At 44.3% G+C, this 22,041-nt stretch overlaps 1 protein-coding gene across 7 annotated transcripts; it reads right to left on the bottom strand.

Annotated features, from left to right (window-relative positions):
• Window positions 1–1,934: 1,934 nt before the first annotated feature.
• On the bottom strand, window positions 1,935–21,445 carry HNRNPF (heterogeneous nuclear ribonucleoprotein F). 7 transcript variants are annotated; one of them, XM_032432545.1, is made up of 6 exons: window positions 21,393–21,430; window positions 20,991–21,055; window positions 10,203–10,359; window positions 9,209–9,346; window positions 7,298–7,365; window positions 1,935–3,845 (listed from the first exon to the last, which is right to left on the bottom strand). In XM_032432545.1, exon 6 carries the CDS (start codon window positions 3,792–3,794, stop codon window positions 2,550–2,552), a length of 1,245 nt encoding a protein of 414 aa, XP_032288436.1. In that variant the 5' UTR covers window positions 3,795–3,845; window positions 7,298–7,365; window positions 9,209–9,346; window positions 10,203–10,359; window positions 20,991–21,055; window positions 21,393–21,430; the 3' UTR covers window positions 1,935–2,549. The 7 variants fall into 7 exon arrangements, with proteins under 7 accessions (XP_032288436.1, XP_032288438.1, XP_032288440.1 ...); XM_032432547.1 differs by lacking the exons at window positions 7,298–7,365; window positions 10,203–10,359; XM_032432549.1 differs by lacking the exons at window positions 7,298–7,365; window positions 9,209–9,346; window positions 10,203–10,359 and having other exon boundaries at window positions 21,393–21,431.
• Window positions 21,446–22,041: the final 596 nt, after the last annotated feature.

Genomic DNA, 22,041 nt, shown 5'->3' with positions numbered 1-22,041 from the left:
CCATCTGAGTCTGATGACCCCTTTCTCAATATCCAGCATCCCTCCCTCCTGTAGGTCACTATCTCCATTCCACAGTGGGGCATCTCCATTCTGTGTCATGCTAAGTCCTGACCCTAGTTTTCTTTAACATAAAAATCAGCAAAGTTTTCTTGAACATGCTAGATAGCAAATATTTTAGGTTTTGCAGGCCGACGCATATTTGAAATTTTCACAGTACTTTTTACTGATGTAACTCAAAATTTTTAAGTACAATGTTTTATAGTGCTCAAGTCTACTAATAAGAATGGAATTCATTTGGGGAGTTATTTTCCACTGGGGTTCCCAGACATTAGATCAGTTCATCTGTAAAAAACCATTCTCATTCTTAGGTCACAGACCATGTAAAAACAGGTAGGCTGGATTTGACGGGTGGTTTGCCCATCCTTCTAGTAACAGTACGTGGAGCAGACTTTGACGAGGCAGACATCATCTTATAAATCTCCTACCACAGGTGAGGCCTCCAGATAGTCTTACTTCTAGGAGGGAGCCACTGCCGCTAGCCCAGCAATTTCAGATAATGTAGCACATTCCTCCGGATATCCCATCCCAGGTTCTTGGAGCCCACTCCTTATTTGGACTCTAAACTTAGCAAGGGAGGTTTTTAGGGGGCGAATGTACTCCCTAAAACTTCACTGCCTTACCAAATCTTGGTCTTTCGTGTTATCTTACAATTACAGGTTTCATAAGCTCCCAAGTGCTCTACCTGGGCTTCTCTGGGTCTTCTTCACAACCCAGGCCTTTGCTTCCCTCTGGTGGACTGTTGACTTGGAACATCGTGGACCAGTGGGATGGGTACAGACCCTGTGAACATAGCTTAGACCAGGTGTGTGATCTCTGCCTCCCTAGAATTCTTGTATTTAACCTAGTCTTCACATCTTCCTAGTTCAGCCTGTGTCCAAGCACTTCTGGCATTCCTGGGCACTGCTGCTGCCCTATCTCAGGCCATCTGAGTCTGCAGAACACTGGTGGCTAAGGATGGCAGGTAAGGTGGGCCCGTGAAGCCATAGGAGGCTCAGAGATGCTAGGTAACATTGTAGTCTACATAAATGCTTATTTAACAAAATCTTCAGGGGTCTAACCAACAGAGGATTGTCCCTTTGAAGTGATACCAGAGGAAGACCTAGAAGTGGTGTGTACTTAGGATACCTGGGCTACATTCTATGGTTACTAAAAACAAGGCAGGGGGAAGGGAAGTTGGGGAAACCACCAATAGTAGCTTTATAAGCAGTTAAGAAGTAAAAACTCCATTCACATCTCAAAGTCTGTTTTAGTGTATACCAAAGTTAAAAGTGATGACACTATGCTGTGTGCAGAGGTGCCTGGAATTTGGACATTGTTTTCTACTGCTAGGTGTTTTCCACTTTCTAATTTGCAAACAAGTCTGTCCCAAGCTTTATTATGTGTTCTGTAATAACCTGTAACTGCTAACCCAGGAGTGTTAGAGCTAGTATGAAAAAAACGTTTACATCAGCATATTTTATATTTAAAAAAACCTGAAACGAATTGTGGCTGTGGCTAGTAACGGCCAATGCACGTGGCACCCAAAATTAAGGATCTCTAGCTATGAGAAATGAACAGGACTCAGCATAGAATAAGGGATAGAGCAGGACATTACAAATGGCTGATAACAGCACTCCAGTCTCAAAGTGAGACTGGGCCTGTGTGCTTCTATTTTCATACTCTCTGGGATGTGTTTCCAGTCACCATTTCCACCACTCATATTTAACATTTTTAAAAATCAACTTTAATTTAGCCTTGGTATAGGAATATAAAGAAAATCTTAGATTTCATGTGCTAAATTATTTTGAAATTCACACTGAAATACAGCACTATTAAATTCTCTTCAACCACCCATTCTGCTACTTTTTGGTGAGTATATAGTCGGTGCCAGTCATTGTGAAAAAATCTTTATTTTAAGAAAAAAATTTAGTTAACAAAAAAATTTAACAAGTTTCACTTAGCAAAATACACCCAAAAGGAAATCACAGTACAAAGAAAGTTTTAAGTCAAGGCCTCACCAATTCCTACAGTATTAGTAATGTGTCTCAATTTTCAAAACTAACTTATTTTTAAAAGCTTAAACTTAACCTAAAAGATTTTAAATGAAAATAAACTAGAATGAACAAACATGAGAAATGTTCCTCTTTGAATCAGGGATCTAGCACCTTGAGTTTTCCAAAAAAGCACGTCTCCCCAATGTATTCACGGTGATGTGGTGTAAAAGATCCATTTAATGTACTTAAAACTACTTTAACTCAGATAACATCACTCTGAAGTACACTACCAAAATGTTAATTGAGAAAAGCTGAAAATAGTTTTAGTTTACTCAATATCACATGCTAGAATAAAGTTTGCATGAGAAAACACTGAAGAGGTAATTTTTTAATCCAGATTTCACAAACTCATGGTGCAAAATGGGTCCCACAGCTTCCTCTAGAGTAATAATTGCTTTTCACTGCTTGTTGGCTGCCTGTGAAAATGATTGCAGTAACTCAAATGCTCCTACAAAACTAGTCATATCCACCCATGCTGTTCTGGCCTCCATAGCCAGCCCCGTAACAGCCGCTCACAGACTGGCTCTCAAGGCCACTGTAAGTGGACTGGGCTGACACCCCCATGCCTTGCATCATCTGGCTGCTATATGCCCCATTGCTGGCCCCAGTTGTGGAATTCAGGAAAAGTTCTATGTATCTGTGTTGCATGTTGGCCCGGTCTTTGGACATAGCTGCCACAGCTTCTTCGTGAGTGGCAAACTCGACATCGGCTTCGCCCGTCACTCTTCCATCAGGGCCAATCTCAATATGGACTCTCACAGGGTTGAGTGGAGAGAAGAAGTTGTAAATGTCGTTCTCTGTGGCTTTGTATGGCAGCCCTCTCATGTGGACGCAGTGCCCAGTGGTACTCTGGACAGTGAACTCGCCGTCTCCGTATCTGTGGTCATACATGCCCGAGAGACAGTAACTGAGGTCTCTCCCGAACAGATCAGTGGTGAAGCCGTAGCCATCGCTGAGGCCGCTGTACTCCTCATAGCCCCCATAGCCTGCACTATATGCACCAGACCTCATCCTCTCCAGGCCCGCTTGCTTGACAATGCCAATATACCTCCTGGCTGTGCCGGGGCGGTCATAGGGCCCCGGCCGCTGTACAGACATGAATTTCAGAGGGGGATCTGAGTATGACCTAACTTCTTCCTGACTGCTCTTGAACACTTCAATATACCTGTGCCCTATTCTCTCCTTGTGCTTCCCTAGGGCCTTCTCAGCTAATTCCTGGGAGGCAAACTGCACAAAGGCTTCCCCTGTAATCTTGCCCTCGGGGTCCACAGGCAATGTGATCCCGTTTGGCACAATTTCCAACCCTGAGAAGAACTGAACAATTTCTTCCTTGGTGCATCCAAATGGGAGTCCTCGAAGCCGCACGAAGCCATCATTGGCGGTGTCAGCACTGTTTGGACCGCTGTGCTTCAACACCCAATCCATCTCGGTTCTGTGGGATTTGAACACCTCAATGTACCGGTGTCCCATGCTTTCCCTGTCTTTTTTAAGGGCCATTTTTACATCATCTTCTGATTCAAGTTCAACAAAAGCCTCACCACTCTGCCTGCCTTCTCTAGTGTAGATGAAATGAACGCCTGCAGCCCCATCATGAATTGTGCAGTCAGAAAGGAAATTCTGCACATCCTCAACAGAGCAGGACCAGGGCAGGCCACGGAGCTTGACCACAAAGCCTTCACCTCCCTCGGGGCCCAGCATCATGGACACTTGAGAGGACAGACGTCAAACAAGCTTGGGTGCAGCTTTTTGTGGCTGAAAAGAAAGCAAAAACTACTTTACATAATTTTTCACTTATTATATACAAGAATATGCAGTAAATCTTGTTTTCCTGATTTTACAGATGAAAAAAGAAGAGTAAAATATGTTAAGAAATACACCTAATACATTTGAGCTGAGATTCAATCCCAGGTCTCCCCAAAGATGTATGTATTACTCACAGACTGAAAAAGAACAAATTATGAATCTTAAAAAATAAATAGCGATCTGGAAGCTTCAGTCAACAAGCCAAGACCTATCAATTCTAACAGTCAAATTATTTTAAGTTAGAAGGGAAGACAAAAGAATGAAATAAGCCAATATTTAGAAATAGTGAGAGAACTTTTCAGAACTGGAGGTAAACATGATATCATTACATTGCTCAAGTAAAAGGACATTTTCTTGTTACTAGAAAAAAGGCAGAGCAAATTTGTAATAGGAAATGCTCAACTGCACTAGTATCAGATAAAACCAAATTACTGACAAACTACCATTTTGACTCACCATAATTTTAATAAATTTAGTAATTCAGTAATTTAAGTATTTGATGAAGTCACTCTACGTAGCAATTTATAACTACCAACACGCAAAAGGATAATTTTGTAATGACTTCAGTCCATCCCCCTACAACAAATAGAATTCATATGTTCCTCCTCCTTTATTGTATGTGCCCAATAAAAAAAGCCCAGGAAGATTAAGTATGTTTCATGGTTAATACTGGGTGGCTCAGGGGCACACAGCCAGGCAAAATGTTTCGTATTTTGGACCAGACAATTCTTTGTTGTGGGGAACAGGCCTGTGCGCTGTAGGATATTACGCAGCATCCGTGGCCTCTGCCCACTAGCCACCAATAGCACCCCCTCCCCAGGTGTGACAACCCCAAAGGTCTCCAGATATTCCCAAATGCTCCCAGCTGAGAATGACTACTGTAGAATCAGGGCCACCAACCTTAAAATGGGCCCTCAACACTGCCTACAGTTCCACCCCCCTCCACTCTCCCAAAGCCCTGAGTTGTCTATGGCAACCTCAACTATTCTAATCTCCCCTATCTTCAACTGATCATCTCATCTGGTTCAAAGAATAGAGATCAAATGAAGTAACTACCACAAAGTCTAGAAATTTATAAACAAGGAGTTGCTTCTCTTATTAGCTGATATCATTAGCAGGATCACAATCCCGCTCTGGTCCCAACTCCACTCACCTAGAGAAATTATTATTATTTTTTTAAGTGGGCTCCATGCCTAAGAATAAGCCCAATGCGGGGCTTGAACTCACAATCCTCCTGATCCAAGGGGGTCAAGACCTGAGCTGAGATCGAGTCAGACAATCAACTGAGCCACCCAGATGCCAAGAGAAATTTATCTTCACAGTCTCTTCACTGAAGACAACCTCCTTAGTAATTAAGTATGCCCATTTCTAACCAATGCCGTAATATACCTTTCCTGACATCAACTTTGCCTCCAGCTACTTGCTGATTTGCTGACCCCCTCAGTAAAATCTCAGAAGGCAGGCCTCTACTATCACCTCTACTCCTCACCATCCAAAGGGCAAGACCTCTCCTTGCCAAGAAAGAATTTTCTTATCTTCATTTTACTTGTTCCCACAGCAGGATTTAACCACTCCCTCTGGAAATCCTTTCTCTCTCTGGCTCCTGATGATGCATCGTCTCCTGGTTTTCTATTAATTCCTTAGATATGTTCTCCCAGCTTCTTCCAGTGATTCCTTTTCTAGGCAGCCTCATGTGATCTCCATGGTCAACCAGCCCTGGGCCCAGGACACTCAAGTCCTCAGCCTCAGACTTCCTGAGGCCCAGACTGGTATACAAAACTCTACTCCATAGCCCCTATACCCCATAAATAAAAGCAGCATTTTCTCTGAAACTCTTCTATAGCACCCCAGCTGCAGATATAAATAGCCTTACCTGTCATCCTGAGGTTCTAGAAAGTGAAGTAATCCTTGGACAACTTTGCCCAAGCCCTCAAATCCAATGATTTCATTAGCTCTCTGGAGTGATTTCATTCACCACCCTAACATTTCTAAATCCTTCTCAAGAACTATTTGATTTCAAGAAGTAATATAAAGGTTTCTCACAATTCTATGCTCAGTCCCTAGCCATTGCCATGGCACAGTAAGAGCTCAGTAATTCATTCCTTTGTGATCTCAATTGTCAAAACTTTTTCTTTCTGCATTGCCCTCCTATCCCTTTCTACTTCCTCATTTCTAATTCCAGTACCAACAGCCCATGCCAGGATATTCTTATCTGGTTCTTAAACTTCTCCAAGTGTAATGGCTAGCCCTTATTGCAACCCAATCTGCAGCTCAAGTGTTCTAAACCAACTTTGTCATTCTCCTGTTCCAAATCCTCAGTGGCTTCCCACTGGCACTGGAACACAAACTACAGAGCTAAGGGGGTACTTAGATCTTGCAACTTTGGCCTACAACACACTTATGTAGCTTGCATCACTCCCATCAAAAAAAAAAAAAAAAAAAAAACAGCAGCAGCAAAAAAACCCCCACTCCTTTATTCATTTCTGTGCCTGGAATGTGCCAGGCTTTCTGCTCCCTGGGATTTGACCACACATGGTAATTATCTGCCCAAATATATTCCACCCAACCTTCTGTCTAGCTAAATCCAACTAATCCTTAAGGTCTCAGCTCAAACATACGACCTTCCCACAAGACCTTCCCCTTCTACAAATTAAGTCTTATGGTTCTATGCTCCCATAGCACTCTTGCTCTGATTTGTTTAAAATGTGTCTTCAAAACTGCTTGGGAGAGCCTAGCAGGGACAGACTGTCTGTTCCACTGGTTACTGTGGCCCCACCCCCAGCACAGCAGGCCCAAGATTAGCAAGAGATTAATTGATGGCCATGCGAGGTCAACACCTCCCTCTACAATATGGCAGTCTAGGCTGAAAAAGACATGCAGGAAGCATAAATGAACACCAACATTTCATATAAAAATTACTTAAAACACTTAATAGTACAGTACAGATTATAAATGTTCTGGTTCAGAAAATAAAGTTCCAGAATCAAAAAGACTTCTCTGAAGGCAAGGTGAAGAGAATTCTTCTCTAAAACACGTCTACATGTAAACTTTCATTGCTTATTTATACTCCAGAATTAATGTTCTCTTACATTTCTCATGAGGAGTCCTACTTGCTAACTCCATATTCTTCTAAACTTCTGATGGAACACAAAACAAAATCTAATTTTAGGTGCAAATATAACTCAATATCCTCATTTTGCCCTCAGAACCTTCACCATCTGGATCCCTCGTGGAGTTTTACAGTACTTAGCACATTAACTAAAATTCAGTATTAGAGTGCTGTAGATTTGTGCTCCACATTAGATTTAAAGCTAATGACAAAAATCTTACTTCGTGTTAAGAAATGTCCTGCTTAAATATATCAAATGTAAACAGAAATTACTTTTCTTAAAAGAGCTCACCTTAAAGAACCCGGGGGGGGGGGGGGAAGCCCACAGTCGGAGACACTCCTGGTAGGTAACGAACTGTCCTAAAAAAGAGTGATACGGCCGTCTTGCCTCAGTGCCCCAACAGTCACCAGGGCAATCAGGGGTGGTGGTGCTGTGGCTGGGATGGACTCCAGCTCCCTTCCTCCTCCTCGGGAGAGGCAGGACTGGGGCTGCTGGAGGTCCTTTATAGCCCCGAGACTTCCATAACTAAAGCACACACCCGGGACTGACCCCACAGCATTTAAAAGGTTTACCTTTTCATAGGGTAATACAGGCTAACAGCAGGGAAATCTCTCACCAGCCTTGAGGAGACTTAGAACTAACTCTAAGCTCTGTGAGGAAATCTAAATACCGCGGGTGGGAGGGGCTTCTTCAGGGAGAGGGTGGAGCAAGGCCACAACAGTCCCGGGTAGGGAAGGGACAAAAGGGGCAGGAGGTGAGACCCCAGGCAGCATGATCTTTACTGGGATGAGCTCCGTGGAGAGTTGATTGCTAGAATTGTTCAACATGATTTACGATTTACAAGAAAACGGGGGGGGGGGGGGGGGGACGCGGAGGGGGGCAGGGTGGAGATACTCAACGTCTTTCCTTCCCAGTTTTATTTGGTAACTTCATTTCTTGTGACCTGTATTTGCTCTGACTTTGAGAATAAAGGGAGGAAATTTTGAAATATGCTTTTCAACAAGAAAAACATCATCACTACCATCGCCCACAGCCAAGCGATGAAACTGTCCCCAAAGACCAGGATACGTGAAATCCACGGAGCACGTCGAAGAACTAAACCACATTCTTAATTTTGGAAAAGTGGAACTGGGAAAGTCAAGTTAATGTCGTTGAGCGTGTCTTCTTAGATAAATTTGCCTTTACTAGCCTCCTGTATTACTTCATTAGATACCATCTGGGTGGTGGTGGGGAGCCCGGTATAAACGTGAAGTATTACAATTTAAGAAAGAGTAACTTCAAATTCTCTGGAAAATGGCTTTCAAAAAGCTTCATCCGTCCTTCCCCTCTGCCCCTAGAACAGTGGAATCTAAAAGGTAGAAGGACCCAGGCATCTTAATTACTTGATTCCCTTCTATGGTTTACCCCAGCTCCTAGCTCCTTCCAGTGTGGTCTGCAGGCCAACATCTACGGAACCCTCCTCGGGCAAGCACGCGCAGGGGCGGCCAAACACACAGGCCAATTTTCACCAGACTCAATGGGGACGCGTACACGCGCGAACACATGCTGAAGCACTGACAGCATGGGTCTCACCAGAGCACTACCTTGCAATCGCTGGAGTGTGAAAAAATACTGCTTTTAGGTCCTGCACCTGGAGATTCTAATTTAACTGTAATGTACAGGATGTGACCAAGGATTTTTGCACAACTCCCCCAGGTGAGCGCACTGTGTTGTGTGCACAGACCACCCATGGATGGATGTTGTTAAAATGCAAAGTTTCTAAAACAATAGATACGGAATAAGGCAAGATTCTGCATTTCTAACAGGCTCCTAGGACTCCTGCGAGGCTCACCTTCACTCTACTGGTTAGACGGGATTTAGTTCGGATTCAGGTAGATCCAATCAAGATAAACAGGGTGCGCCTCCGAGTGCCATGACTGATTAAGGTTTATCTACGGAGTACAAGGGCAGCTTAAACTCCCATCCTCTCTGTTCAGGGAGGGGTACTCAAGTGGGACCCTGGCTTCACCCTCTTATTTGTGCTGCAGTAGGACCTAAAGCATTTTCACCCTTATTTGTAAATAAATATTCACCTGCAGCTGGTAGCACGCAAGAGCCAGGTTGTCCTGGGTCTCCGAATTACTCAAAGTTCTACTTTTAAATCACAGTGAGCAGAGACGCTGCCCCAGGATTACGCAGTTGACTTTTTTGCTCAAGACTTACCGCTGAGGGTAGCAGGACTGATTTCTATTTTCATCAAACAAGCGCGGTTTACAGCCAAAGGACCCCTAATTCCACCCGACGCTTAAAAACGCAGAAGGCTCCGGGGAAAGTCCAGGTGCGTCTCCTTTTGTTATTAACCTGAAAATGAAACTCAACTGGCTGCGGGCAAACGCCTCATACGAGGGTTGAAACTGCGCTCTTAAGCTCGCAGCCGCGCGGGCCGCCAGGGGCGCGTCTGAGCGATTTCGGCGGGAAGCACAGCGGCGGTCGCAGGCGCTGAGCTCCTCGGGCGGGGAAACGGGGACGAGGTGCTGGGGGGAGGCTCACTCGGCCTCTACCTGGCGGATGCGAGAGACCCTACCGTCTGCCAGGCCCCACAGGAAAAAGGGAGACCGGAGCGCCCCTTCTCGGGGGTCTGGGCGGGGTCAGCGGGAGCTTCCGGGGCGGGGGCGGGACGAGCCGAGAGAGGAGGGAGGGAGGAGGGGGAGAGAGGCTTCCCGGGCCGAGCGGGAGGGGGGAGGGGGAAGAGGTCACTGGGCAAAGGCTTCCCGGGCCGGGTGGTGGGAAGGGAGAGCCCGGGTGGGGGGTAGCGTACTGAAGCGGGGGGGGGGGGGGGGCCGGCGGGGCCGCGGGGGGGGGGGGGGGGGGGCGGGGTCTCCGTCCCGGCTTCCCGGAGCCGCGGGGGAGGGGGCGGAGCTCCCGAGTCAGGGGGGGCTTTCTGGGGCGGCCAGGGAAGAGTTCCCGGGACCTGTGGGGGGCGGAGCTCCTGGGTCGGGTCGGGGGGACTTCCTGGGGCCGTGGGGACGCGGGGGGAGAAGAGTTCCTGGGGCAACGAGGGGAAAGAAAGAGTTCCCGGAGCGGGCGGGATGGGGGGGGAAGTTGTGGGGGACGGGGGACGAGTTCCCGGGACTCGCGGGAGGTGGGGGGGTGGACTGGGGGCTGAATGAGGATGGATGGGCGGGCGGGTGGGGGTCGTCCGCTCGCGGCGGCTCACCACGACGGGTCCGGAGTCCGGAAGGCCGGCGCGCGGGGCTGCGTCCCGGAGGCAGAGGCCGCGTGACTGAGGGCGGCGGGCCGGACGTGGGTCACGGGGTGTAAAGGAGGAAGTGCCACCGATGGGCCCGCCAAGATGTCACCAATGGAAACGCGCCCTGCAGGTGCGGCCCGCGGCCCGCGCGGTCGGCCCAGGCAGGAAGTGGGAGGAAGGAGGGAAGAAAAGCAACGAGGAAGACCGTTCTGAGTGAGTTCTCAGGAAGGTGCCAGGATGGGGAAAAGTCCAGAGTACCAGCGCAGGGGAGGGGTAGATTGGGACGATTTATGTGGAAGGAGAAACCGTGAAATTAAAAAAAAAACAAAACTGAAAAAACCTCTGAAAGCAGGAAGAATTTACAATGGAAACTAATAGACAAAAGGCAGAACCTCTTTGTATATACATGACCTTGTTTTATATATTTGGCCATAGACATGTAAATATTTTGCATCAGTTTAAAAGATTAATTTTAAAACTCGCCCCAAAACTCGCAATTCTTAATATCCAACAAAGAATTACGTTTCATGAACCTCTGTATCCGAGTTCAAAAGAACAATCTTGAAAATAATTATTAAAGCAACTGCAGGGGGGCCTGGGTAGCTCAGCTGGCTAAGCGTCTGCCTGCCTTCGGCTCATAGGATCCCAGGGTCGTGGGATCGACCCGGCGTGGGGCTCCCTGCTCCGAGGGAAACCTGCTTCTCCCCTCTCCCTGCCGCTCCCCGTGCTAGTGCTCGCTCGCCCTCTGTCAAATAAGTAAAATCTTAAAAAAAAAATAAAATAAAATAAAGCAATTGTAATGTGAGCAGTGACTAAATTTTATATTAAGGAGTTTAAAAAGTTTAGTTGTAATTATGGTGCTATGGTTTTATTTTTGGAGTCAATACTTGAGATATATTTGATGTCTAGAATCTGATTCTGAGTGGACGGAGTGGGATTACAGATGAAACAAACGGGTGATGATTCAGTAATTATGGAAACTGGGCGATGCGTACATGGAGTCTCCTTATACTTTTGTCTATTTTTCTGTATGTTAAATACTTTTAGTAATGAAATTATTTAAGAAAAGAAAATTGTATGAATCTACTTACTAGAAATAACTATGAAATGAATAGGATTTATAGGGAAGAGGAACCTACTTAGGTGAGAGTATGCGAAGCCAGACTTTATCAAAGGAGTTCAGTCCTTCATTACAAAATAGCTCCAAGGAAAAAGACCAAGTGAACACTTACTGAATAAAAGAAATTTAAGAGATTTATCATGGATTCACAACACATGGGGCATATTTGATTTTGAGTCAAAGTGACAAACATTGAGATTATCTGAACACTGACTAAAAATTTGATATTAAAGTTTTTTAAAGTATATTTACTTAGTTTAGATATAGAATTGTAGTTATGTTTAAAAATAAAGGAATTACTTTCTAGAGTTTCATTCACTGGAAATATCTGTGGATGAAACAAGTGTGTTGGCTGGGATTTGTTTAAAAATTACTAGGTGGGGAATGTAAAGAAAAACTGTCCCTGATTGTGGAAGCTGGGTGACAAGAATCAAAATCCAGCCATTCCATGGAAAGTTATACACAGGCACTAAACACTCATGAATTCAAGAGAAGTAAAACAGTATTCTGAAGAAAAATTAAACCACAAAATTGGCTTGTTTTTGGAAAGAATTCTCTCTACAGAGCTGAGGTACCTTGACTACTTCATAAACATTTATTTCACTTCTTGAAAACCTCTTCAAAATAGAATCTTGGTAATTTATATGATTAGTATGCGTTTTCTCATTTTATTTGAATGTATTTGTTGCAGTTAAGTAGTTTTACATATGCCTTCTTGGCTTAAGTGGTTGATGACGCCGGGGAGGTCACGGTTAATAATTGATCGGCCATGATACGGTTCCTGCTTGAAGGAACAACCTGTACCAAAGACACCGGGAGCAGGTTGTGCTTAGACCGTAGAAAAGAGGAAAGCAGAGGAAGATCCTCCACAGCCTTGAAAGCCTGGTTTGGTATTTTGTACTTTAGTCTAAGACCAATGGGAAGTCATTTAAATTGTTTCAAAATGGAATGTGGTATAATTTGTGTTTCTGCTTTTCAACAGAACAGTCTAACTGCTATCTGGAAAACAAATGGTGGGAACAGATGCATGGAGAGGAGATGGGAAGCAATGAGATAAAGTTTAGGAAAAACTGATGGTACCCTGAAATAAAAACATTGTGATAGAAATGAAGCAACTGTGCGAAGATTTGAGTGATGTGCAGTAGATAAAATTTACCAAACTTGGGAGAGTCATTCATTACCTCAGAAATATTGTGCACTTAAAAAATGCAGGCACTGTGCTAGATCCACAGAGCAGTGGACTAGGAAATCAATTAAAAAAATGAAGAAAAAGGGCTCCCTGCTCAGCAGGGAGCCTGGTTTCTCCTCTTCCTCTGCCCCTCCTCCCCACTTAAGCTCTGACAAATAATAAAATCTTTAAAAAAAAAAAAAAAAAAGAAACGAAGAAATACATGTATGATGACAAATTCTGGATGACCCAAAACTAGACAATGGGGATTAATTTACACTGGGGCTCTGAGGAAGTGACATTTAAACAGATCCTAAGCATGAGTAGGGGTGGGAATGTGAAACTTTTTTCCCCAATAAATACGTAAGGTATAAAAGGAGATTTTTGGAAGACCCTATTTTTGTTGTTGTTGTTCCTTTGTGCATTATCCTATTTATTCCTCCCTGAATGCTTGTTCAAATTCTTTATATTTTTAAAAGTACCCCTTTGCCAAGGTCTGTTTTTGTATTGGTTGCTTTTTATAAATATTTTACTTTGTGGTGAATCCTTTTTTTTTTTTTTTTAAAGACTTTTTTTTTTTAATTTGACAGAGAGAGCACAAGGTGGGGGGCAGGAGGGAGAGGGAGAAGCAGGCTGCCCTGCTGAGCTCCCAGGACCCTGGATCATGACCTGAGCCGAAGGCAGACGCTTAACCAAATGAGCCACCCAGGGGCCCCAAAGATTTTATTTTTTTAAGTAACCTCTACACCCAATGTGGGGCTCAAACTTAACAACCCTGAGGATCAAGAGTCGCATGCTCTACCAACTGAGCCAGCCAGGCAACTCATGGCGAATCCTTTTAATCTTCATACTCAGTTCTTATTAAATTCACAAGAGAATTTTAGATATTATTTCCGCTGCTTATGTCTGTTTTCCACTTGAGGAGCCAAGATGGGTCTGGAGAAAAAGCAATTCCCTGTCTAGGGACAGTATATGAGCAGAGCCCAGACCCCTAATTTATTATGGATAGTTTTCCTGTTCCACTGGAAACCTCAAATGTCTCTCTTAACCCAGCAATTCTATAAAGTCCCAATTCAGTGGCTCTTAAACATTTCTTGCTGTCAAATACTCGAGAATATGATGTAGTTCTGAACCAACTACTTCAAGAAAGCACACCCTCACACAGTTGTGCCAAAATTTCAAGGGGCTAAAAAAAAAAAATTTCAAGGGGCTGAGGCATCTGAAGTGTGACAACTCTTGACCCTAATTTGTACAACAAGCCAAGTTCAGTACACAAAGCCACCTCAGAGCTATTAAGGAGAAGCTGTAGATGGATCATTAAATATGTTATTAACATTCTAAATGTTTATTGCTATTACTACATTTTTATCCATCAAAGGAGATATATATGATCTGTATGCAACAGGAAAGCTGTTTTCCATTATCTTTTCATTATTAGGGCTTTTAGTTTACATACTGTAGCTAAGTATGGGGTAAGTAAAGTGTATTACACTTTCCCTCAATGTTCATTTCTCAAAAGCTGTTAACTAAAAAGCAAAAATAGTATGTGATGTTAGGTAAATTATATCTATAATGCTTATATTAAAATTAACATAAGGGACAAATTTTTACCCAACATAGAACAAGCAACTGTTGCTCTGTATTATTGATTGCATTCTGCAGGTGACTCAGGAATCATAATCTAAGTTACCACAGAGGAAAAAAATATATTATCAGATGAAGTTTTCATAAAAAGAAACACTGCTATTTGACTTCCATTGCTAAAGATAAAATCTGTTTTCAAGTGAGGGAAAAATTTCATCATCTCTATTAATTGGTAGTGCTCTCCCCACAAGAAATATGATTCAGCATAGCTAACAAATTTAAGGGGGGGGGGGTTGTTAAAGAAAATACAATTGCTAAGCAGTCTCCCAACCACCTCCCCTACCAACCTTCCTGTAGCTCTTTCCCCTGAGTAAGCAGCCCCTGGGTGGGTGACCATTTAGATCCTAGAGCCGGGCAAAGGCCTCAGGAGGCCTTGTGGGTTACACTCATGGTCTCCAGAGAGATGGTTGCAGTACATGCCCACAGCCCCTCAAGGGGCCTACAGCTTCCTCCTGGGGCTCTGTGGAGAGCTGACACCTTGTCAGGTCCCATGCAGCTGCCATAGGAGCGAAGACTGCTGTAGCATCTTGTGCTCAGTGTTTGCCGCTCAGGGGACCACAGCACACTGCCCTGGGAGAGTGGAGAACAGATCCAAGAGGAAAGAAACATGACAATGCACAGGAGAGTGGCTCAAGCACCCGGAGAGAATACCATGCATTCAGACAACAGCTTAGAACAGTAGACAGTTTTAAGGGAATGAGAAGTGCTGGACAAAACACTTAAATTTTTTTAACAGAAAAATAAAATGAGCACTTTCAGATACTCAATTACAGAATATAAAACTGTTTTAGTACTAAAATTTTGAATATAAAATTAATAATAAACAAAGCACAGTGGCCTGAAAAACCAAGTGGAACAAAGATCTCAAAACAAAGAGAAAGAAACAGAAAGGGAAAAAGATGAAATTTGGAGCACACGGATGTAACACAAGACAAAAGAAATAACATGTCAATAATAGGAATTCCAGAAGGAGAAAAAGACACAAATGGAGGCAGAACAGATAAAGAATGAAAGGGAGATTTTCCTGGCTTAAGATATACGTGGTCGTGTAGTTCCCAACAGATATTTTTAAGACACAACCTAGGCATATGCTGCTAAAACTCCTAAATTTAAAGTATAGAAAAAAATGGCTTTGGAGAAAGAACAAACTGGGTACAAAGGATAAAAATATGATCGTTAACCACACGTGCCTACTGAACACTTGAAAGTGACAAGTACAAATTGAGATGTGCTGTAAGTATAAAATGCACACCAAATTGCAAAGATTAAAAGAATGTAACATCTCAATATTAAAATATTGATTACACATTAAAGTATTATTTTGGATAATAGTCGATCAAAATATATTCAAATATACGAAATTAAATATTAAAACACATCCCAACTCATTCTCCTAAGGCCAGTATTACCCTGTTTTATGAGCTGAAATGTGTGTCCAAAATTTAGATGCTTAAGTCCTAACCTCAGCACCTCAGAATGAGAGATTTGGAGATAGTCTTTTTACAAAATGAGGTCATTAGAATGAGCCATATTCCATTATGACTGATATCCCTCCAAGAAGGGGAAATTTGGACACAGACAAGATGATGCAAAACACAGAAGACAGCCATCTAACAAACGAAGGAGAGAGGTCTGGAATATATCATTTCCTCGTGGCCCTTAGAAGGAACCAACCCTGGTGACTGATGCCTTGATCTAGGATTTCTAGCCTCTATAACTGCAAGACAATAAATTTCTGTTACAACCCAGTCTGTAGTATTTTGTTATGGCAGCCCTAGTTAAACTAATACAATCTGATACCAAAACCAGACAGACATCACAGGAAGAGATAACTACATACTAATATCCTTTATGAGGACAGGTGCAAAATTCCTCAACAAAATACTACAAACTGAATTCAACATGTAAGAAAAGTTACACAAGATGACCAAATGGAATTCATCCCAGGAATGCTTAAGGGTATTTCAATGTAAGAAAATGTTCTTGAATTAGGTAGTAGTAGTGATGGTTTTCACAACATTGTGAATATACTAAAAACCTGATTTGTACCCTTTAAACTGGGTGAACTATATGGTATGTGAACTATATCTCAATTAAATATGAAACAAAATAAATTTGTCATTAATATTCTATTGGCCAGCGTAATTCTAAACAAATTTTGTGTAAAGCAGAACAAAAACCTATGGAGATGCCAATAATGGATCATCTCTGCAATGTAGATAGACTTATAAGAGGGTGAGGAATTTGTAATATCCACACTAGGTGAGAATTTTTGTAAAAGAGCCATACTGTCAGGGAAACCTAACAGGAATTCAGGATTTTTCATTCTAGTCTTTTTCCCCCTTAATGATTACCACTTTTTGTGCTGTGTTTAAAGACATCTTTTTCTTAGGCCAAGACCATATGGGTATTTTTTTAAACTTCAAAAGCTCTGTTGTTTTCATCTACATTTTTATGTTTTGGTCTACAATCAACCTGGAATTGGTTTTCCATTTCCAAGAGTGTTAGAATTAGTTTATTGAGTTTCACAGGCTAATTTTGCTCATGAACTCAGATGAAAAGATCCTAAAGAAATTATCACCCAACCAAATCCAGCAATACACAAAGCAATAATGACCAAGTTGGGTTTATTCCAAAAATGCAATTGTAGCTCATAATTTCAAAGTCAATCCTTGCAATCTGTCACAGACATATTAATGAAGCTCAAATGAGTTAACTAAGAATTTTTCAAGTTTTATGAGAAATGCTAAGAAATATCCTACACAATATAAGGAAAAAAAGGAAACTGATGAATTCCCCTATAAACTGGGAGAAGGGAAAACTTTCCTGACCATGACCCAAAACCCAGAATATGAGAAAATACTGAAAAATTTCATTACATAAATACAAACAAAAACCCAGAACAAAAGCCTCCAAACCTCTTATGCATAGCTAAAAAACACCAAGCTAAGCAAAAATACCAATGATAAAACAGGAAAGACATTTCCAATTTTTCCCCAAAACATTAATATCCTTAATATAGTCCAACCACCCAAAAAGGAAAATGGGTTAGAGGTATAGTCTAATAGGAAAAGGCTAGAAACAACCCAATTGCCCACCACTAGAAGTCCAGCTGAATAAACTTTGGTGGACCCACTTAATGAAGTATTACACCTTAAATTAAGGAAGGAGTCAAAGACCACTGTGGTTGTGTCAAGAAAGTCAGGAACCAATCTGAAGGGCTCCCACTGGCCACAAATTGGATAATTTGTGCACCAAAGAGAATAAAAGCCACAGTGGATTAAAACACATCCTGTATGTTAGAACTCATGACTTCATAATGATACCAGAAAAAGCATCTTGGGCACATGCTAGAGATCACTAAATTATGTTGGATATTGATAAACATCAGGAATGAATCAAAAACTTAACCTACCACTTATAAAGTACAACAGAATAACCAAATGATTAACAAAGAAAGTTTCCTCTCTCTAGTAGTATTCCTACTAATAAATGAGAAGGAATATTTAAAGTGTCACTAATTTGGAAATATTAACAAAACAATGGATTTAGGGAAAGACCATCAATGGCTGCTAACATCACAAAGGGGGAACCCAAGTAAGTGCTTCGGCAGGAGTAGACAGCACCTCCAATGAAGTATTCTTTCCAAAAAGATAATCTCAGCAGAACCAGAACAGCCTTTAGAGGTAACTACCATTTTACAGGAAATGCAGAGGTCAGAGATTGAGACACCACCATTGAATGTAATCAGAAAAACCCAAAGCCTGAGGAAGGAACTCAGTATGTGACACTCAACCTAATTTATTCAATAAAGAAAAGAGAACCTCTAGATTGCACTAATAAGGTAGTTACTTGTTCACACTTAAAAGGTGGCTGGTACAAATTGAGATGTGCTGTAAATATAAAGTACACACTGGAATTTGAAAACTTAATTTGAAAAAAAAAAGTAATTTAAAAATTACATGATATATTTTGAACATATGTTAAACTAAATTATTATTACAATGAACATGTTTTTTATTATAAAATATGAAATTACATATGTGGCTTGCATTATATTTCCACTGGACAGCACTGCTCTGATTAACAGAATCTGAGAGAGAGATTATCTACCAAATATAAGGTGTGACCTTGTTTGGATTCCAATTCAAGCCAGCTATAAAAAAAATATTATTGGATTATACAGGCAGGTGCATTTGAATGCAGGGTATTTGATGATCTCAAGGAATTATTATTTCTTCAGGTGTGATAATGGTACTGTAGTTATATTTTTTCAAAAAAATCTGTAGAATATAAGCTAAAATATTTATGGATAAAAACCTTATTATGTCTGGGATTTGCTGTCAAATAAGCCAGACTCGGCCTTAGATGAGCCGGATTCTCCCTCTGATCTGCCTCTTGTTTTCCACAAGAACTCCAATTCGGGCCAGTAAGATGGGAGCAGGGTCCCTGGCAGAGGACGGCTGTCCCTGTCAGACAGACCTGAGTCCTATTCCCTCCCTGGGCAAGTGACTTCATTTTCCCCCTGGGCCTCCATTTTCTCATCTGTACAACAAGGATAACGCCAATACCCCCCCACCCCCTTACAGACTGGTCATGAGCATGTGACTTAAAAACACTATCAAACTCCTAGCTCTGTGCCTGGACCCAGTAAGGGTCAATTAATGTGCTTCTACAAAAAGTCTGAGAGCCAAAGCTCAGATTCAGGAGACCCGTTACCATTTTTGCAGCCCCTGGAGGCACTTATCCTGGATGGGCACCATATGTCTCTACACTCTTCCTTCACAGTTTTGGCCGTATCTGAGGACTAACCTAAATCAGTCTTTTCGCTTAAATCAATTCACATTTTTACTTGAATTATTTTATGTTTACTGAGACCTTTGTACCAATAAACTTAAATGAAAACCAGTCACTTGCCAATTAAAAAAAAATCCAAAAAAAGCAAATACCACAAAAAGAATGTTAAAATAGAAAAACTAAAAATAAAAAGGAGACCGTAATATAGAATAAGCCTAATCAATTTACAAAATGCATACGGGCACAAGAGATGACTGAAGATGGGCTTGCTTAAACATTAGTAACTAATAACATCAGCAATCGCTCCCAAATTCATTAAAAGTAGAAATTTACTCACTTATTTTAAAATGCAGAATCGTGTCTAGAAATTAATACTGAAAACATCACTTTTCACTGACATACTTTTTGTCTAACCGGAGAACCCGAGGTATTTTCATTCTTACTAGGAATTCAGAAACAAATAGTTAACCTTTAAAAACGTGACTAAAAATAATAGAACTACATTAAGATAGGTAATTCCGACAATGTTTTGGATTGAAAGGGTATTTGAAGTCTTCAAAACTCTTCCAGGTCCACCAGGTTCCGGATACCTGAGGCGCTGCCCCCCCCCCCCGGGGCCCCACCGGGCGGTTCCCCCCCTTAGCGCGCAGCCGCTCGCGGACTCCTCTCCCGCCACGCACGCGGCCCGCAGTGGCAGACAGGAGCCCGGAGGCCCCCCTCGATAGTTGTGAGAACTAGAGAAGGAAGCACGTTCCTTCGTCCTGGGGCCTCGGGGAAATAAACTACTGCGAAGAGCTTCCAGCGGACAAGCGGGCCGGGACCCAAGGGACGCCGGGCGGGGGCGGGGGTGGGTGTGGGGGGAGGTCCCGCAGGAGCTGGGGAGGGGGCTCTCCCGGGTCTGGGGATTTGTCTGGCAAGAACCTGAGAGCTCCTTAAAGGTACAAATCAACGGGGAGGGGCCTGTGGCCTCCCAACCAGGTCTATAAAAGACCAGGGTCGGTCGAGTCCCCGAGACTCGCTCGGCGTCACCAGGCTGCCCAGCGCCACTTTCAGTGAACCACGCGGGAACGCTGAAGGTAGAGGGCGCAGCGCGAGCGCCGGCAGTCTCCAGAAGTTTCTTAGGCGCAGTCAAAAATCAGCAAAAAATACGTTCAAGGATACAAAGAAATAAAAGACAAGGAAAAAGAAACGGCCGATTAAGCTCGCTCGGCAGAAGTGCAGTCACCAGGCAAAGATCACGAGAACCAGAGTTTCTACCCAAAATGCAGACACTATACCTCTAAAAGCAGGAGACAAAACGCAGACTGGCGCTCAGGACCCGCACGCCGCACGGAGAGGAAGAAAAGGCCGCAAAGACCGAGAGTGGAGGCTCAGCGAGCGGGAACGTGGGAGGGGGGAGGAGTCAGTTCCCAACCAGTCTGGTGCAACTCAACCACGTGAAAGTACTGCTTTCATTTTTAAATGAAGCCCCTCTCCCACGGTCGCCAGGTGCCCTCACGCTATTCCTGGCAGGGGCGCTCAAGCTCTGCTACCCCTGGAGTCCGCATCAGGCCTTTCCTCCCTTCCTCGCCGCGGGCCCTACCTCCCCCAGCCCTAAATCTCAGCCCAGCGGTCCAGTTCTTTATATGGCCCTTGATCTCAGGCCTGCCTCCCCGCACCCGAAATCTCAGCCCGTGGTCCAGTCCCTGAGTGTAAGGCCGTTGACCTCTGACCCCACCTCCCCCGACCCCAATTCTCAGCCCCGCCACCCTTGACCCCAGTGAACTCAGTCCCCGGTTTGTACCCCAGTAAGCGGCCTTTGACCTCAGATCCTACCTCTCCCGACCCCAACTCTCGCCCCGCCGTCCGCAGCCCCTATGTGCCCAGTCCCCATTCGGTTCCCGTGTGTGAGGCCCCTGATTTCAGACCTAGCCTCCCCCGACTCCAAATTTCAGTCCCGCTGTCCCCACACCCAAGGGCCCAGCTCTCGGTCGGTTCCAGTTGTGCGGCCCTCGGCCTCGGACCCGCCGCCCGTCCCTCCCCTCACCTCGGGCTCCGAGCCTCCACTCTCCCTCTCTTCACATCCGGCACCTCGATCGTCCCTCTGAGCACCTAAAGGAGAGTGGAACGCGGGGAACTTGGCAGTTGTAGCTGAGGCAGTTGAGGCTTGTTTACCATCACCATGGAAACCCCTGGCAGCGCGCCCTGGGCGGGGCCTCCGAGGGGCGGGGTCTGGCGCGCGGCAGGCCCGAGTGCACAACTCCCGCCCGTCGGGCGTACGCGGCGTTTACCTCAGCGCCGCTGCTGTGGGTTTGCCCGATTCCCGCTCGGCCCTGCACCCAGCACCCAGAAGCAACAGCCCCAGGAGCAACAGCCCCGGGAGCCCGCGCCCCCGCCCCACTTCCGGCTGCCGGCCTGACCGCCGGCCGGTTTACCCGCGGAACCCCACCTTCTTCTCCAGGAAGACGCGGCGAAGGGCTACTTCCACCACGGAGCCGGAAGGACGCAAAGAGCGTGGCGGGGGCGGGGCCGCGAGGGCGCCGTTGTGACGCTCATGGAGCGGAGCCAGGGATTGGTCGGCAGGGCGCGGGGCAGGGCTGGGGCCTGTGGAAGCGGGCGGTGTTGAGACTGGAGCGGCGGGACCAGGGCGAGCCCTTCTTGGGCGGGGGGGGGGGGGGGGGGGGGGGGGGTGTGAAAGGCGGGGGTTTTTTTTTTTTAATTTTTTTTTTTTTTTAAGATTTTATTTATTTGAGAGCGAGAGACAGAGGTAGCGAGTGAGAACACTGAGCGGGGAGGAGAGGGAGAAGCAGGCTCCCCACTGAGCAGCGAGCCCGATACGGGGCTCGATCCCAAGACCCTGGGATCATGACCTGAGCCGAAGGCAGCCGCTTAACCGACTGAGCCACCCAGGCGCCCATGATAAGCAGCAGTATTGAGCTCCTGAATGTCCTGACTAGGAAAGTCCCTCCCCAAACAGTGAGCTCAAAGGACTCCCGGATTGAAGAACAGCGTGAGAAGAAAATGAGAGTTATTTCCTGCCGAGGAAGAAATAGGAACCGAAAACACGAGACAGATAAAGGCAGCTCCGATTGCAGGAT

The sequence above is a fragment of the Phoca vitulina genome, unplaced genomic scaffold (assembly GCF_004348235.1).
Source record: "Phoca vitulina isolate PV1807 unplaced genomic scaffold, GSC_HSeal_1.0 scaffold48, whole genome shotgun sequence".
Lineage (NCBI taxonomy): Eukaryota > Metazoa > Chordata > Mammalia > Carnivora > Phocidae > Phoca > Phoca vitulina.
This window is presented reverse-complemented; position numbering and strand designations above follow the sequence as displayed.

Bases quoted from the DNA above. Each gene is read 5' to 3' on its own strand.
- HNRNPF (XM_032432551.1), bottom strand. From the start codon at position 3,794: ATGATGCTGGGCCCCGAGGGAGGTGAAGGCTTTGTGGTCAAGCTCCGT.